This window comes from Ambystoma mexicanum, chromosome 8, assembly GCF_040938575.1.
Source record: "Ambystoma mexicanum isolate Mex_15411 chromosome 8, UKY_AmexF1_1, whole genome shotgun sequence".
Lineage (NCBI taxonomy): Eukaryota > Metazoa > Chordata > Amphibia > Caudata > Ambystomatidae > Ambystoma > Ambystoma mexicanum.
In genome coordinates, this window is record NC_090929.1 from 398455884 (window position 1) to 398473814 (window position 17931).

Genomic DNA, 17931 nt, shown 5'->3' on the forward strand with positions numbered 1-17931 from the left:
CCCACAAGAATGGAGGAAAGGGGACGGGACATATGGGTAATTCAATGTACTCACTCTAGTGACTACAGTACTCCTAATAATTAGTGCCCTTTCCTCCATATGCCCCATCCACCTTCCCCTGCTAGTATGCCAAGGGCTAAAATGTACTAAGAGTAGCCAGATATCTAAGCGTCCGATGTGTTCAAAAGGAACTAAGGTGAGGAGCCGGAGGGCGAGACCTGGGAGGCCGGGTGTGGGGGGGCGGTCGCACAGCAGAGGCCGCGCCCCTGCGAGCTATACTAAATTTAAAGGGTAAGCTTAATTTTTCGGTGCCAATGGCTCCGGTACCGCCCCTATGTTGGGGGACGCCCACAAGGATGGAGGAAAGGGGACTAAGGGCAATGAGTAATCTAGTCATTACGTTGAGTAACTTTAATTTCTCCAGCATGGGTCTGGCATGGATTCACATACAAACCCTTCCTCCCTTCTGTGGCTCTTCTTTGTTCATACTGCCACTTCACGTGCTATACCAAATCTGAAAATGGCCAACTGCCGTGGATCTATGGGAGAAGAGTGACATTGGATGGGGGCAGTATGATTCAGAGTACAGTGATTGGTTTAGTGCAGAAATGCAGTTTTCAAGCTAAAGCAAAACAGTTTTTCATTTAGCGAGGATTCCCAGCTTGACAGGAAATATTCAGGAGCATGTGATTCCATACCAGATTCATGCTGGAGAACAGGAGTCACAGGTAAGTAACTTATTCCTTTTCGGAGTTGCTGACTCTGTTGGTTTGTGATGAAGGCTCAAACTTTGCATTATTTGTTGTGTTTCTATTTTCCCCTTCATTTGGTTTTGTTCCGGGTTGTCTTGGTTTTTTCTAGGTGCACCCTGAACACTGGCAAGAAAAAGTGATGGGAGGCATTTTGCGACAGTGCGTGGCACCACTAACAACGTTCATGGCACATGAGTGGGCCTTAGAAATTGGGGTTATCCCCTCCACCCTGACAGAACACAAAACAAAATGAATGAACGTTTGGCCAATAAAAAAGCATAGCCTTTGGAGGGAGACTGAGCAGCACCTCACAGCTTATTATGTACTGGGGTACTGAGCAGCTTAGTAAAGCTAGTGTTTTTACTCTGATCTTTGATTTGCATGTAAATATTTGCTCGCAAGTGTGCATTTCGCTGCTATTCTTCTTATCTCCTGCCGCCTTTTTGCAGTCCCCAATTTCAGTTTGTGTTAATAGACCGTTGTTTGCACCTGGGTCGCAGGTTTTAGAAGGGACTGAAAGATGGGACTGCTGGCAAACGGCAGCGAGAATCCTGTATGATTGATTGCTACAGAAGGCAAGCAAAATAATAATTTTAACTCTAAATGTTGAGTCCTAGTTTGTGCATTTGTAAGTTTAAGATAGCTGCAGTGTTTCCATTGAAGTGTGACTAGTTCCTTGTGGTTTCACTAACGTGCACAGAAACCAGCCTCTGATTCTCTTAATTTACTTGCATTTTAGAGTCATAAGAAATCCCGCTTACCAGTTCCCCTAAAACCATACAGAAGTTCAACAAGTCAGAAAATGGCAATTACCTCAAGGAAGATGGTGATAGATAAACTGCTTGAAGCTAATGGAGAACAGACACTTGAAAAACAAAAGATGCAACATGAAGATAGGAAAAATGTTTCAGAAACTTTGATTGAACACGTTAAAGAAGAATCAGAAATGAAAAATGTTCTCATAGATGGTAAGTGGATATTATTTAGAGTTGTTTTGCAGTTATACTTTTAAAATTAATATTGTACTGCTGTGGGTGTTGGATGGATGGTTGCCTGGGGTTGAGCAGTCTGCACTCATTTTTATTTCCTTCCATAAACCCAAGCACCTTCTTGCCACTCTCAAACCTAAACATTACTCGAACTGTCAGATGTTACAGCACAACAAATCACAATGCACATTGCTAATTTCGGAGATGCTTCTACACAGCAAGTATTAATGTACAACTCAGAGTGAGATAGCCAGGTTTATCAGCCACTTATGCTATTTTTTCTCCATAACTGGAAAATTGCCTGTTAGTACAGTGGCCTTATTTCCTCTACAGATTTAATTTCCAGGAGAGCAAAGGTTCGTACTATGTCTGTTGGTACATATCCGGGATAGGATAATGCATTCACGACTCCTACTGCATAGTAAATTAGCAGAGCATTGTTTCATACTGGGAACTAGTTGCTGAATCCATACAATAGCCAAATCCTCTTAAATAATTAGCTTCGCTACCTCAACAAATACCAAAGCAGTCCTAGGCTCTACTAAACATCTCTGTTGTTGCTGTCACCTGGACATTTGTGGTCTGTTCTCCCTCCTTCCCAACTGTTTAGTACAGCCTGCATCTGCAAGCAGGTTGGGAAAAGCTGATTAAAAAGAGCAACTGTTACATTAAAACATTTTGATGGATGCAGGGCATCTTACTTAAATGTGTAACTCTGAGCGTTAGCCTGCATCACCAAGTTACCACATCCAGGTGCTGTTTTTTCTGACCAGTTGGTGTGTCTGGATTTGCTAGCTTTGTAGTTTCTCAATTTTTGAGATTTTAAACTTGATCACTCCTTTTTTGGGGGTCACTTTGTGTGTCACGTATGTGACATAGTTTCCTTTTGTGCCCTCCTCCCTCTATCGCATGCTATATACAACCATCGTCAAACATTGGATCCTCTGCAGGCAGTGACAGACTGATTCCTGTTACAGCTGTGAATTGTTGGGAACCTGAATCCAATCACTTTCTGTGTCCAGTATGAGGGTATTCATCTGAGGGCATTGTGCAACTACCTTCTTTAAATGTCATAGTTGGAACCAGTCCTTTGTTTTTGTCTAATGTGCAGGTACGGATACCAGTAGTGTGTAAAATACACAATAGGAATCCTGTCAATGTTGGGATTCCTTTAACCATTGAATCAATACACTCAGAGGATGATACTTTCCCCTTGGAGCCTTTATACCGTGCAAAAGCATAACCACTACTATTTTAGACAAAATGCTCTCTGATCCCCATTTGAACATGCGTGTTCCAAGTATCTGTTTCCATGTCCCATCTCTGTTACATAGTGACAGGGCTATAGTGCCCAGCTTTCTTCAATGGTTTGTGATGGAGTGACCTTAGGTCAGATCATGGAGCCGGACTAAGGAACTCTGGGGTTCAGGGGAAGCCACCATACATGATGAAATGCCTGAAAGTGGCCTATGGGGGCACACTCATACTTCCTCCAGTCTACCATTGTGTGCCCCACCACCCACCCTTCAGTCACCACTTCAGGGAAATCTCCCTAGTATAGCCCACTGTATTTCATGAAGAATGTACGGGGCAGCATTTCCCCTGTACTACCATACTCAGAGGAGAGTACTTTTAAAGGGAAGAAACCAGGAATAAAATCAGTCTTGGTATAGGTTATCTCATGATATCTTATAGGCTGGATGTCAGCCGCTTAACCTGGGCTCGGTCTTCAAATCTGATCTTGCATCAAGATTCTTCATGGAACATACCTCTGGCGCGCAATCCAGAATGGATCAGACTGCATCCTGCAGCAAAGCTGGAACCCACAAGGAAAGAACCACAAAAGGGCATAAACACATATCTCAACTTGGATGTTGGGGAGCGTATGCACTTAGTGAAGGTTTTGCCAGAGAATGCGGGACCGCTCAGACGTCATGATTCCCGAGCCACACTCTGACTTCAAGATTGCAGACATCCTATTTGAGCTGTTGGGCCACAGGGGCAAGAGCCAAAGAAAAAACAGATTATATGCAGAGAACTCAACACTTGATTATACTTGGGCAGGGAGGGAGGGAGGGCAGTGAGAGAGGGACACACATTGGAAGGGGGGAAACTGTTTAGCCTACAGCAATCGTATGACCCTAGGCTGAGGGACAATCAAACCCACCAATCAGAACTCTCAATGAAACAATTAGTGCCAACGTCCAAATATAAAAAGCTCATAAGACACCAGGGTGAGAACCGACTGCCCCTCCCTTTCACACCATATTATTTGAAACATGGAGAACATAGATGCAAAACTCAATGTTCAACGCATCAGTCTAAGCCTTAGTACCACATCAAAAAATATAATGCTTTTATTTCAATTTTGTTAAAAACTGGTAGCAATCATCATTGTTACGACCTAGAGCACAACATAACTCAGTGTGCAAGTATTGACAGGGGGTTAGTTTCAAGTGCCCAAAACAAGTGCATAAAGTTTTCTCAGTTGTAGATTTATACTAAATTAGGACAAAAAAAGACAACAGCGCTGTCCCAGTTTCTGTTAATCGTTTGTCACTGTATCTGTTTTGTATGGTCATGATAATCCTACTTTACAGTTCAACTAGATATCCGCAATCGTAGGACTGCCTATTGTGGTGTCTTTTGCATTATTCACTTATTTTGATATTACATAAAAGAATGGTGACCCAGTAGTTTAGGTCACAAGGAATATGGTCGACACACGTGAGTTCGGCAAGACGAGTTCAGTCAGCTTCAGTGACTGAGGAACTGAGACCTGCTGTGAGCGGTTTCCAACAGGGGTTGCTGCTTCTTACTGTCCCTTTAAGAACTTGGACAGCCTTCAAAAACCAAGCCGGATGCGCAACGATGGCGCGTGAGTTCGGCAAGACGGGTTCAGTCGGTTTCAGTCAGGCTGAAGTTTAGGCTGAACGGAAGACCTCTGGCCGCGACTGATTGTGACTGCCTTTAAGATGGACACTGCCGCTCCATGCACGAGATGCCAGCAGCGTTTGCATGACCAGGTAGCTTCCGCTTTGCCGCTGGGAACAGAGGCGAGAATGGCTGCCCCACCACAATTTGATGAAGATTTGCTCATCACGCTCGCTCTGCTTGTTATAGATACCTCTGTAAACATCCACACCTAACAGACGCAGAGCTGTTAATAGCTGGTGACATGCCTGAAGACGAGCTGAATAACGATCACAGCAATGGTGGTTTGCTGGCTCCTGCAGCGATCGAGGGGAGGGAGAAAAATGACTTACTTTCAGCAGCTCCAGGTTTGGTAGTTACAGTGATGGGGGAGGGCAGCAACATAAATGACTAAATTCAAACCGCTCATGCACCCCCCTGTACATCTACAGTGGAAACAAAAAGCTTCTTTTACAGCGGGACATTTAGTTGCCTCTCCATGTGTTTGTGATCCACAGGTCACTGAACATGACACTCCAGCCACCAGTGCTCTGGTGGGATCTTTGTCAATCCTGGCAGCTCGTCTGTCTCATGACATTGCAGAAATCAAAGGGAGGCTTCAGTGACAGTGAAGGTGGGGGACTCCCTCTAAAGTGGCAAAGTTACCTTTTACCTCTATGCAATCGGAAACTATTGATCAAGTTACGTCAGTGGACTCGGTTTCGGCAAATCTAGCAATTTTGAATTGGTCTGATTTAAAAGATACAAAAGAAGGGAATGCCAGTCTTCGACAAATAAACTCTGACCTTGCATTGGCATTTCGCACTTCCTCTTCTTCAACATCAGTGTCAACTGCCAGGAATTCTGTATTTTCTCCTAACTCACACAACGCATTCATCTGCCACATCGGCATTTCAAATACAAAACAACATTATGGCTGGTTTAACTATTTCTCTAGCACCTTTCATGAAACTTTGAGTCTATAAATGAAACCTTTATGGACCAAGCCACCCTGCTGACTATGGTTCACTCGAAACTTATCTTTTTGGAATTTTTCACAGCAACCCTGCAAACTAGAAAAGTTCATGAAACCTTGCTGAACAATGGCAGGGAAGATTGTGCGATTTAGCGACAGCGGAGGCTGCTGATAAGAATACAAGCTATGTATACAATACATGGTTACAAGCTGTTAAAAGGGTAAACACTGATGGAAATGTATATACTGTGACTGCCACTGGGTTGTCCAACACAAATTCCTCATGTGGCGTTGTGTATGGAATCTGCCGCCGCCCCAATACATCAGGTGGTGACCCTCTCTAACTCTACGCAGACAAAATACCTTTTACTACAAATATCTATGAATCAGAATATACAGGTAAGCAATGACATAATGGATGTTGGCCAGGAAGTAGAACTGGAGGGCTTTGGCTCACTAGCCAGTCAGGAGTTATGCCTAGTGGTATCAGATACTGAAATGTCATCTCCTATGGCTATGGCAGAGCCGTTATGTGGTCGATTCCCAACGCCCGTTTAAAAACGATTTCCCAATTTTTTGTAGACAGAGCTGGAAAGGCTGATTGTCTCGAAGGGAAACAAACCGCAAAAGAGGAAAAAAATCAAAAAACATGCACATTTGAAAGAAATTTAAATCTAACGAGACTCAGAAATCTTTTGCGCAACCTGAGAACTCCACCCCTTCATGAGCAAACCGCTCTTGATCAACTTGGAACGTCCTGAGAAATAACAGGATGAAAAAAAAAGGATTTCAAGGGAACCACTCTAATGGAACATAAAAGAATTCGGGAAAGCCCATCTAAGCAAGATGAGGAGGTAGGAATAAATATATAGATGAACTCGTAGTAAAATGACGCGGGACATGAAGTGGTTGACTTTGAAGAGCAGGCAAGAAACGGAAGGACTGAACTTTGTAACCAGTCTAAGTAAGATCCAGCCTGAAATGAACTTGCCATAGAGAGAAAGTTACCTACACAGGTGAGTCTCTGCTTGTCCGTATGTTACGACTGGGTCTTTCAAAATACTTGCTCAAAAGCGTTGGGATGTAGTTTTAAAACACAAAAGGGAAGAATCAGTCCCAGATTTCATATATACCAAACCAGGAAACAAGCCCAAAGAAAACGCGCTGCGGAATAAAGACTCGCCAAAGGGAGAAATAAAATTATCTTTTGAGAGAATACTATGCTCTCAAAGTGGTTTAATTTTAAATCGCAGCAATGTTTTAAGATTATTTCACCATAATCTGAACCTATGTTTTATTGAATCCGATGATGTAAGGGTTGTGAAATTCGTGAAGGAATCACGAATGGCCTGGGTCATACTCCATTTAAAATCAAATATGGTGAAGACCACACTTCTGGAGGATGGCCCAGCATTGCTACCTTTGGGTTTTGATTTAAGGGAACATATATCGATAACACACCCAATATATATAGCTGATGAAGACTGGGATGGAATTGACCATGTATCGAGGAAATCTTCTCCTGAGCATACGCAGGAAAAGTCGAGAAGCCAAAGACAGAAGTCTGACTTACAAAGGTAGTACCTGGGAAGAAAAGCAGTTTACAACTGAAGAAGAGAACACCCACCCTCTAGGAGTGACTTTTTTCAATGCAAAGGGCCAAGACAGGGATGTTATTGAAGAACAGGATGCCTCCCAAGAGCCTTTTGAAAATGAGGATTGGGGATGGTTAGATGGGGCGTTTACCCCATCTAATCTTGCTAATAATCATTAACATGAGCATAACAATCATTAACAAGTGTTTTGCGCTCTGAAACACGTGTGTACAAGCACAATATAAATACAATATCATATCATAAGGAAATTGTAGTGGGTTCCTAGAATACCTGAGGCTTCGCACATATGTTTAATGATGAAACACTGGCAGTGGACTGCTATGAGATCTTGTGCTTGCAGGAAACCTGGCTTTGCACCATTCTGATATGTGATGGCTTCTGTGCCTACTTAAATGCAGCCTCTAAAGGGGATAGGTGTAGACCATATTCATGTTGAACATTGGTGAAAAATGGCCAGGGATTCAGTGTTTTACAAATAAGAAATCCCAACCCCTTTGTTCAAATGTTGGTACTGAATATTGATCAAGGCTTAGCACGTGGAAGAAAAGTGGAGGTGATATTTACCTTATATTGGAATCCTGTGAGGATAGACGCAGCTGACTTCGTGAATTATGTATTTTGATAACCAATCCTGAAGCAGTTAAAGCAGAATTATGGCACAAGGATTGGATTGACACCTAAGATATAAGACATAAATATAAGCTGTCTCTAAACTTGAATAATGAGCAGAGGTTTATTAATATACCCCCTAAATATCTAACGAAGTTCCCAAGTTCATACCATCGAAATCAATTCATGCGCTTGCCTCTGAATTTATATCCTTCGAAGGAGGTGTTGGCTAAGCACTAGTATCTTGACATGGACGATTCTACCTGTAGGTTCTGCTTGAAGCTGGGCACAATTGAAACGATGAAGCATATTCTCCTATGCTGTACAGGGTTGACTGGTATGGGAATGCGCTACTTAGGCAGATATGTTACTGAAGACACTGACGGTAGAGGAATGGTGGAGTATCCTGCTACTGCGTGAAAAGTACCCTTTGGTTTTTGCAGTGATAACATTATTAGATTATGTTTTTAATCTACAATGAGTGTCTGCTCTTGCAAAAATGTGTATCTAATGTATTATGAGATATTGTTTTAGAGTTGGAATATGTATTTTTTCTATGTTATGATCTTAATGGAGATGTGGTTGATGAAATATGAAAGATTTGTAATAAACCAACCATAAATAAAAATAAAAAAGAAATATGGTCGACACACTGTGTTTTGGCCCTTCACTTGATTGTGCTGTTTGGAATCACTGGAGCGTTCCGTGTGAGTGCTGGTTCCAGCTTTTGGATACGAGCTGGACAAGTGATTACTCATTCTTCTATTAACTATACAATTTATTAATCACACCTACACGAGAGGTGTGTGAGCCAAAGAAATAAATAAATAAGAAGCGCCACACAAGATGAATCAAACTGAAGCACCTTGTTTATCTCCGCCCTTGCACCCAAAATCAGCAATTGAATGAATTATTTAATACAAGAAGGCGATTGGATTGTAACCCATTATGAATCTGTCCACTTCCTGATGAAGGCCTACTTAACTCTTTGAAGAATGGTGTTGGATGCCCGTATCTTCACGTGAAGGGCTGAACACATTATGTTTAAAATAATATGGTGTAAAAGGGAGGGGTACTGGGTTCTCACCCTGCTGTCTCACGATACTCTCTCCCCGTCTCTGTAGAACTGACCCCGCCATCAACAGAAAATTGGGGAGGATCCTTTTGTACTATTCAGTATAAAAAGAGACACAAACCACTATGCAGTGTTGGTGTTGTAGTAGCGAGAGGAGTAGGTATGGCAGGAGGTGGCCAAACCAAATGGGTAACTCAGTGAGGGTGTTAAGAAACTGGTTGAGGCTAATCTAAATAGGCCACGCTGCGAGAGGGTTGAGACTTGCAGGAGATATCGGAGTAAGAAGCTGGCTGAGGCCCTTGACTTAGAATCTGGCAAGATCGAAAGATCCAAGGACTACTGAAGAGAAGTAGAAAAAGTCCAGCTTGCTGGAACCTCCATATCCTGTTGGTAGCTGCAAAGCCACCAGGGCTAAAATTATGCTTTTTGCTACATTGAAAGTTTGTGAACCGCCTATTCTGAGCTGTTTTTCCTCAGTAGGAGTGTGTCAGATGGCTACAGAGTACCGGCGGATGGCTTATCTGCACAGCCAAGTAAAGAAGAGACTGTGAGCGCACTAAAAAGGCTGTTGTTCTGGGCATTGGCACTCCAGAACTATGTGGATTAGAATAGGGATTGTACATTAGACAAAGGACATTAGGTCCTTTTAACTACACCCTGCACTTGATTTGATGTATGCCTCCATCCTGGCGCTGTTAATTGAGACCCTCCCTTTGATGTTGGTCAGATATTCCTCTACGTACTGTGGGAGTTTCTCTCACTCCCAACACCAGTACCCTAGTTAAGAGAATCAGAGCCATGAATTTGTTTGGGAAATTAATCCAGAGAGACCAGAGCAATTCTTGGACAAGATTTTGGGTAGAGGTCGAGATCCACCCTTAAGATATTTAATATTGTCCCTGTAGCTAAAGCATAACGTATATTGCTTGGGAGACCATCCTTTGTTTTTCAAGACCACGTTTCTCTTAAGAATTTCCGCTTTGCCAAGTAGGCCTCATTTGTTTTTGTTGCACCTCTTTACCTGCCAACCTCACACTTAGTTTGACTATGAATTAAGCTATCATATTTAATGTGTTGCATGTGCAGGTGGCCTCTTCCTCCCCTCTCATGACATGATATAGTGCCCTGCTCCCTCCATTGGGGACAAATCGCTGTCACAAGCCCAAATAGATCCAATGAGAGAAGTATGGTTTTAGTCTTGTGTTTTTTTTTAGGGCTATTTAAATGGTTGGGTCAATATAAGTTGTAAACAAAGGTCTGCAACAGTGTAGCCTACCTCAGTTTAAAAATCAATATTTAGCTGGGCTTCAGGCACTTCCACCCTTTGTGGTCCTTGATGTTGCTTAAGCCTTTGGTGGTTCAGTGTCCCCGCACTTCATTCTTGGCTTTGTAGTCTCTAAGTTCTTTTGTCATCAGCTCTGGGATTACCAGTTTTCCCTTCCATGTCTCTAAGGTACAGGGTCCTGGTGGTTAGGCTAAGGCAGTGGCTGAGGCTGGATCGCATTAAAGCCCAAGAACTGGTATGAAGGAGCAGGATCCCAGGTATTCTTTGGCCAACATCCTATCCCAGGTGTCTCCATACCCAGACTTTGCCTCCTCTATGATTCACGGCAGTCTCGGGACATTGGGGTTTTCTCCCCTCTCTCCCAACCTTGCTCTGCCTCTCACCTTCCCATCTCCTCAACTTCTTGTCATGGACTTGTTGCTCCACTCATTCACCCATTCCCTTAAGCATAGATTATGTCCCTTCTTATATCCACCTCCTTGGAGTTTACTCCAACCTCCTCAAACATTTCTCCAACCAACTCCTTGAACTTTCCTCGAATAACCTCCATGAGCTCCATTGATGATCCACTTCCCTCCCTCCACCCCATTCTTCACCATCTCCTGCTGATTGTATTGTCCACCCTTCGTTACCCTCCAAATTATTCACTCTTCAACTTCACTTGTCCCTCATTTCCCCCTGACCATCTCTTTCCAGCTTTCATCTAGTTCAACTCTCTTCATTTTGCCTCCTGCTTGCACCTGTTCCATCTCCATATAACCACCCAATTCTGAATCACTGTTCTCCTTAAGTGTATCTGACCTCTCTACATAAATGTGCCCCCACCCCCATGTACGCTGAGAAGAAAAACAAAGGCAGCCAATGCCAAGTATAGTAGGCATTTGACCCAAAAGGGCCTTAGTGTGGCTCGGGCTGTGCATGCAGTTGGGCCCTTTTATTTATTGTTTTAAAAATGAATTGCTCATGCGCATGGTCCCATATCCTATTGAGCAGGGCAGGTACCTCCTGGGCCCATAGCTAAACTAGATTAAACTAATACTACCAAAGTTACAACAAGGCAGTAATGTGTACTTTTGTCTATACAAAGCCATGCAAACAAGGGAATGTGAAGTTGGAGACTTTTTTCATTCTTTTTTTAGGATGTGAAGTTAACAATGATAACCCTCAAGTTTTTATGGAGAATCAAAATTCGCAAATATGTTTGACAAGCAATGGTGGTACCAGTTCATCTGATTTGAACTCAAGTTTCAGTAGTTTGACTCCCTTCATCAAACAAGATATCCTGGATGAATTTGAAAGCCAAAATAGCAAGAGTCCATTACAGAAAAGTACGACAGATGTACAGCTTCCACTTCAAAATGACCAGCGCTCATGTTTCCAGACTCTTGCTTCATCAGATGAAAAAGAGACTAAATGCGTAGCAGAGAATCATTTTCAATATGCATATGAGCTCCAAAAAGAAAAGGCTGAAAATGTGAAGCTTCTTGATCAAGTTTCTAGTCTGCAAAGAAAAGTTGAAGAACGGTCTCCATCCAGGTGAGAGCTCAAAGTTGTTTATTCCAGGTTTGTGGAACTCCTAATTTGTTAAAGCTGCTTACTGCAATGTTGCATCTACAAATTTCATCATGATTATTTCAGTTACTTCTGCAAATATTTCATGGTTGCAAGAATGTAAAGGGGATAGAATACACATAAAGAATATTACTTCCCTGAAGTATAATGATCTTCCCCATGGCTACCATCATGTTCCCACTTTCTGGCACGGGGAGAGGACCTGCAGTATAGTGCTCAGAGATTGAAAATATTTCAGTTATCATGTTACCTTTTGGCATTGTTTACAGTTAAGGTTTCAACTCATATCATCATAGCAAATATAATGGAATAATAGCTAATATTTTCATTTTCTTTAACCAGGTATGATTCTTTGGTTCAATCGCAAGCTCGTGAACTCAGCTTTCAGCGCCAACAGATCAGAGATGGTCACAACATGGCCATGGTTTACCATGACCATCTAGTAAACCTTATCAAAGCATTTGAGGAGCTGCTTCAAGCAAGTGATGTTGATTATTATGTTGCTGAGGGATTTCGAGAACAACTTAATCAAAGTATGCAGCTGCTTCAAACACTTGAAGAGAAACTTTGTTATGGTAAGCAACATGTGTTTATATTAATTGCTTAAACATTCATTAAAAGAAAAAAGGCAGTTGCATATATGTGCTATCAATCCATAAAAGCATTTTTAATACAAATATAGATATACATCTGCCTAATTTTATTTATGAAATGCTAATTGTCTTAATTTTGCTTTAAGAATATCTTTGAATAGATTAGACATTTCTCTAATATTGGGTACCCATGAATGGACATGTAGTAGTAAGTGTCACGTCTTTCCTCGTCACAGTCCATACAAAAAGAGAGTATGTTCTTTAGCTGGACACAGGCAGCCTTGTTTGCCATTTATAGGAGGTAAAAATGTATTACGCCACACCCCTTGACGTAGTTATATTTATACCTGCCCCCTCTCCTGTACTAAAGGTTTAGTGAAGCAATGTTCTCCAGTATAGGAACCTTCTTAACTCTCCCCTGGAGCTCTTTTCTTTTCTGAAGTGTTCTCTTATTCTAAAGTCCTTTAACACCACCTTCATCTGTTCCTTCCTGGGTTAGTTATCACCATTCTAGAGTTGATGGCAGTGGCACTCCTCTTATTTCAATTTCCCAAAAACTAGGGTGGATCCACAATCCAGTGAATCAAGGATCCAAAGAAGTATTTATAAAAAAAATTTAAACGGATTCACTTTCGGTAAATTATGCTATTTGATTACTTGGAAATAGCAAAATGAATTCTAAATACCAGCCTCCTCTTGTGACAATATATGGCAACATTTTGTATTTTAAATCCATTTATTTGTGGGGGAATAGCTAACCATTGCAAAAAATAAATTAAACCTGATTTATTCCTAAATTCGTTTTTCTGTGTACATTTGTTGCATGAACCGAATACACCAACTCATGAATGAGAATACATAATTTTCCTTTTCAAAAACATTCACATGATATTTCATGACAACGTGTAAATGCATACGCTTGATGACCAAAAAGATAAGTGATAAGCAAAAAATTGCAGTGATGTGGAAAAAAAATCCTATGTAAAATTTGTGAATAATCCACTAAAATGTCTCAGAAACCTCCATATACTAAGACAAGTTTCAACAATTAGGAGTTGTAAAGAAAACCTGTTCCACTTAAGTCCTTTATTGGATATACCGGCCCAAACAGACAATTCTTTGAAGCTCTCCACTGTTCCTAGTCTTCCTCACAGTAATGGTAGGATTTTTAATGTACATGAATTGAATGGCATGTGTAACTCAAATGCGCCATCTGTTGTAACAACCCCTAATCTCATAGATTACACGTACTGTATGTCAAAGAAATGTCACAAACACTCCTTTTTTTGGGCGATATATCTCCCTGTCAATATAACATGCGCAATTATTTTTCTATATCAGGCCATGGTCACCATTGACCACACATGGTGGAAAAGGGGGGGGGAACTTTAGCTCCTGATTGACTGCCTCGTACCAATTGAACAATGGCTGTATTGCATTTGTGTAAGATTTGCTGTGTGTAAACCAATATCACAAAATAAATAAATAAAAATGATTACATTAAAAAAAAATGGCTGTATTCATATACAATGATGAAAACCATCTCCTGTGTGTTAGATTTTCACGCGTAACGCAGGCCGTGGCTATTCACAAGTGAGACCTATGTTCATTTAGTCATTTATATCTTCCTAGTACTATAGCCTATACATAACAAATTACAAGGGCATCATTTGCAATATATCACATTTATTTTACAATTGGAATGAAACTGTTGTTCCCGCTTCACATTATTGTACTCAATTATTTCAGAACTTGAGGTCAAAGGGCACGAGGAACAGTCACCACATGGGTAATGTCCCCAGATATGTGGTAGCTTCCACATTTCTCTCAATGACTATTTGATACTTTGTCTTTTTCAAGGCAAATAATGGTGCCTGATGAATTTGGGCACTATCTTAATATGCGCCAATTACGCTTGATGATCCATTTAATTTGTTCACTGTTTGGGTTGAATGTGGTCATACACTTAATACTCTCTATTGCATGTTCTTTCGTTTGTTCTTAAGCGCATTTGCTTCCGGGGCAAAGTCCGACTTATTAGTGCAATAAAGATTACCCCTGCCTTGGCGGAGGGAGTCTTGATTATATTAAAGACACGGAGGCAAGCATTATGCTTTCTCTTCTTTATTTCTGCCCTTCAGCAGATTTAAATCTTTAAACTTTTCTTTTTACTTTTTTAAAATTTTGTTTTTACTGAAAACCGAAAACTCTTAAAATTCAAATTTCCCATGAACCCCATGTCTGCATGTGGACTGGATATGGGCATGTGATCCCCTAGTTTGGAATCTATTTTCAATAGAAGGCTTCTTCTCCTCTCAGAGGACAGAGCGCAATTTGCATTTCCTAGGAGGCACACAGCTCTTTGTGGCCAATTGGCTAGGACATCCAGGTCTACCGGATCTCTGGTGTCCCTGGCTCTCTGCCAAGTCCATGATCTTAGCTATGGGTCCGGCTAAGTCCAGAACCTTTTCCTGGCAGCCCTTCCAGGCTCGGGCCATGCCATTTCTCAGATCGCTGGCAGCTTTGGAGATGAATGTGATCATCTTTGGGTCTAATTCTGGGGTCTCCGCCACTTTGCCGGGTAGCTCCGGTCTGGGACATTCTGAGCGCATTCGAAGTCTCACGTCCTTTTCAATGGGCTTGTGCAGCCTTTGAGCCATATATGAGGTCACTCTGGGTGATGGACGCCAGCTGTTTGATCTTGGATGTATAATTGACTCTGGGTCCAACATATCCATCAACTCTTCGTTGTGCTCCTCTAAAGGCTTCTCCTTGCATTTCCTTTTACCGCACTTAGACTTTTAGTCAGAATCTCTAGACTCTGATGAGGAGTCCTCATCCCCTGTGTTTTGCGCACCTGGGGAAGGGGGTAGGAGGCTCAGCACGGTCGTTCGCAGTAAAAAAAAAGCGTCGACAGCCTCAGGGGGCTTTCTCTTATCCTCCTTGTCATGATCCTGTGGAGTCGGTGAGCCTTTACGTTTATGGGTCTGTTCTCTACCCTTATCTGTCTCCTTATTAGCAGGCTGTTCAGAGGACTTGCTGGTGGTTGCTTTAGAACCTTTTTCTTGAGGCCATCCTCAATGAGATACTCCAGGGCATCTAGCCTATCTTTGAGTGGACGTACCCCTTGTGATACTGTGTCGATCAAGGAATCTCCTAAGACTCTTTTAAAACTAAGAGTTAGGTCAGATTCTTCATCTGAGTGCCCTTGGTCTTGACTTCCTAAACTCCCTTCATCTGATTCGATTGTAACTGTGTACCTGGGTGCCTGAACAGGGCAGGCTGAGTGGCAAGTCCTCTTGTGAGGTTGGGGGGGCGGGGGGCGGAGGAGGTAGGCCTGTTGAAGGATGTGGCACTGCTGGCCTTGTGTACTGTGAAGCCTTACTTGCAGGTAGAATGTGGCACTGCTGGCCTTGTATGCTGTGAAGCCTTACAGATAGATCACAGTTCTGTTAATAATGAGGTGTGGAGACACCTTTTTGAGCTCCTGCAGCTATATGGAGCACTTTGTATAAGAAAAGAACGCTCTCCTTATGTGCGTTGAGACGAGCCTTAGGCAGCCGATGTCCTCAGTCTAATTCTGCAGATTAGAGGAAGGCACCTACGACGTGCCGAGTCCTCGAGAGCTGGCGCCTCTGCGTGCGTGGCTGCCTACGCTCATGGCGTTCGCGGGCCGAGTGAAGAGCCCAAAGCTTACGGCTTGTGCAGCGTTTACACAAAAAACTTCAAATTAATTTCTTGCAGTGCAGCCGGAGCCCTAGCGGGAGTCTGATACTCAAGGGCCCGGCTCTGCCTCCATGATACGTTTGTGTCCGGGCATGCCACCTGACTTCGTTGCGAGCAAGGGGTTGGCGAATGACGGAGAAATATTCGCCCTGTGTGGGCGTAAACAGTCGCTCTCAGCCACGCGCCGCTCGCGCTCAGTGTGCGCAGAGAGTTAATATCAAACACATTGTACCAATACAAATGCTAACGCTGTCAAACTGCAAATAAATAAACTGTACATCTTTCAACGTTCTATTGAAGGAGAGACACAAGCATGCTACTTAATTCTGGGAAGAGCAGAAAAAGAAGAGGAAAGGACCTAGGCAGGAAGTGCCTCGTGGGACTGGATATGGGAATGTGGACTACCAGAGACACTGGGGTTCATGGGAAATGAAGTTTGAAAGAGTTTTCTGTTTTCAGAAACAAAAATAAAAAAATGAAAAAGGTTTAAAAATTGAAATCTGCTGAAGGGTAGAAATAAAGAAGAGAAAGCATAATGCTCGCCTCTGGTCTGTACATAGAATTGCATTTGTAGAGGGCGCTAGAGAGCCAACCAAGATGGCCGGATCTATGTGAGCTCTCGCACAGCCTGGAATAAATCCGGCTTCATCGTACACATTTTGGAATACTGCCGCCCTGACCTAAAACTAACTCTGTTAGCAAAGTGCTGCCTCCCCCTCCTGCCAAATCTGGGGCGAAATCAGCGATTCACCAATCACGTACACTGCCGTACGAGCCTGGAACCCGAAGCGACCAGTGGGGCCTGGCAGGTCGCCGAGGGCCAGGATACAACCTTGAGGCTGCGTGAAGACCAGGTGGAGGGAAGCGGCCTGCTCCCTCCCCTTCCTGAAGAGGTGAGGCAGAGACGCTCGTCAGCAATCCGCGGGCCGTAGCACAACTGATCTGCTACACAGCCCTGCAACAGCGAGGCGGTTGCGGACACCCAGAGGCAGCAACACGCACTGGGGCTGCAGGAGCAACGGGCTCGGTCCAGTCTGCCACGTGAACTGAAGGCAGTTCACCGGGTGCAGGAGCGCACCATTCCCCAGCTCCCCCCCTCCTGACAGCAGAGAGCAGAGCCGCCAAGCCCATCGCCGCAAACGACACCTCCCCCTCCCCGCGCCAGGCGAGAGGAGCTGAGCCTGGAGGTGAGATCCGGAGGCCTCCGGCAGTGGCTCCCCGTGCAGCACTCCAGTAACACAAGCTCTGGAGGGGACTGGCAGCGTCTTGTGTCGAGTGTCATACAGCCTACATAACAATACAGGTACAGCGCACGCTGAGGGAGCAAGCGTTAAGATTTCATTCCCATCAGCCAGAGTCCCCACACACACACGCCCAGACAGCCTCAAGAACCAAGCCCTGAGACCCCTCTAGCGTGCCATAGCGCGGATAGAACACACCATCCTGAAGAAGATCCAGCAATTCAGATCCCCAACCCTCAAGGCGAGGAGGAAGAGTGAATACAGCCCTCAGGGCCCAACCACACTACTTAAAGAAGTGGACTTTGTGCAACACCGCCTCACGGGCATTGCTCTTCCACCCACCCCCCAGTGGGCTCACAGGCCATAACAGGCAGTGTACAATGGCAAGCTAAATCAATGCCAGCTGCCACAACCATCATCATTGCTCCGGAGTGTCGCACTTTTCCCACTAACTGCCACTACACTATGTGTATTACGCCTCCTCTCCAAATAACTGCTGGAGCCACGACAGCTGTTTACAAACGCCAAATACCACACGGGGATACCCCCACCAGCACGGGTCAAATGGGGAAAACAGACAGATC

At 43.4% G+C, this 17931-nt stretch overlaps 1 protein-coding gene across 5 annotated transcripts in view; it reads left to right on the top strand.

Moving 5' to 3' along the window:
- Positions 1-17931, top strand: part of CDK5RAP2 (CDK5 regulatory subunit associated protein 2) — a 2172192-nt gene that overhangs the window by 1299729 nt on the left and 854532 nt on the right. For all 5 annotated transcript variants that reach the window (XM_069609888.1, XM_069609889.1, XM_069609892.1 and 2 more), the window contains 3 exons: positions 1492-1720; positions 11355-11751; positions 12130-12362. In XM_069609888.1, coding sequence (XP_069465989.1) covers positions 1492-1720; positions 11355-11751; positions 12130-12362 — 859 coding nt within the window. The remainder of the gene's footprint in view (positions 1-1491; positions 1721-11354; positions 11752-12129; positions 12363-17931) is intronic.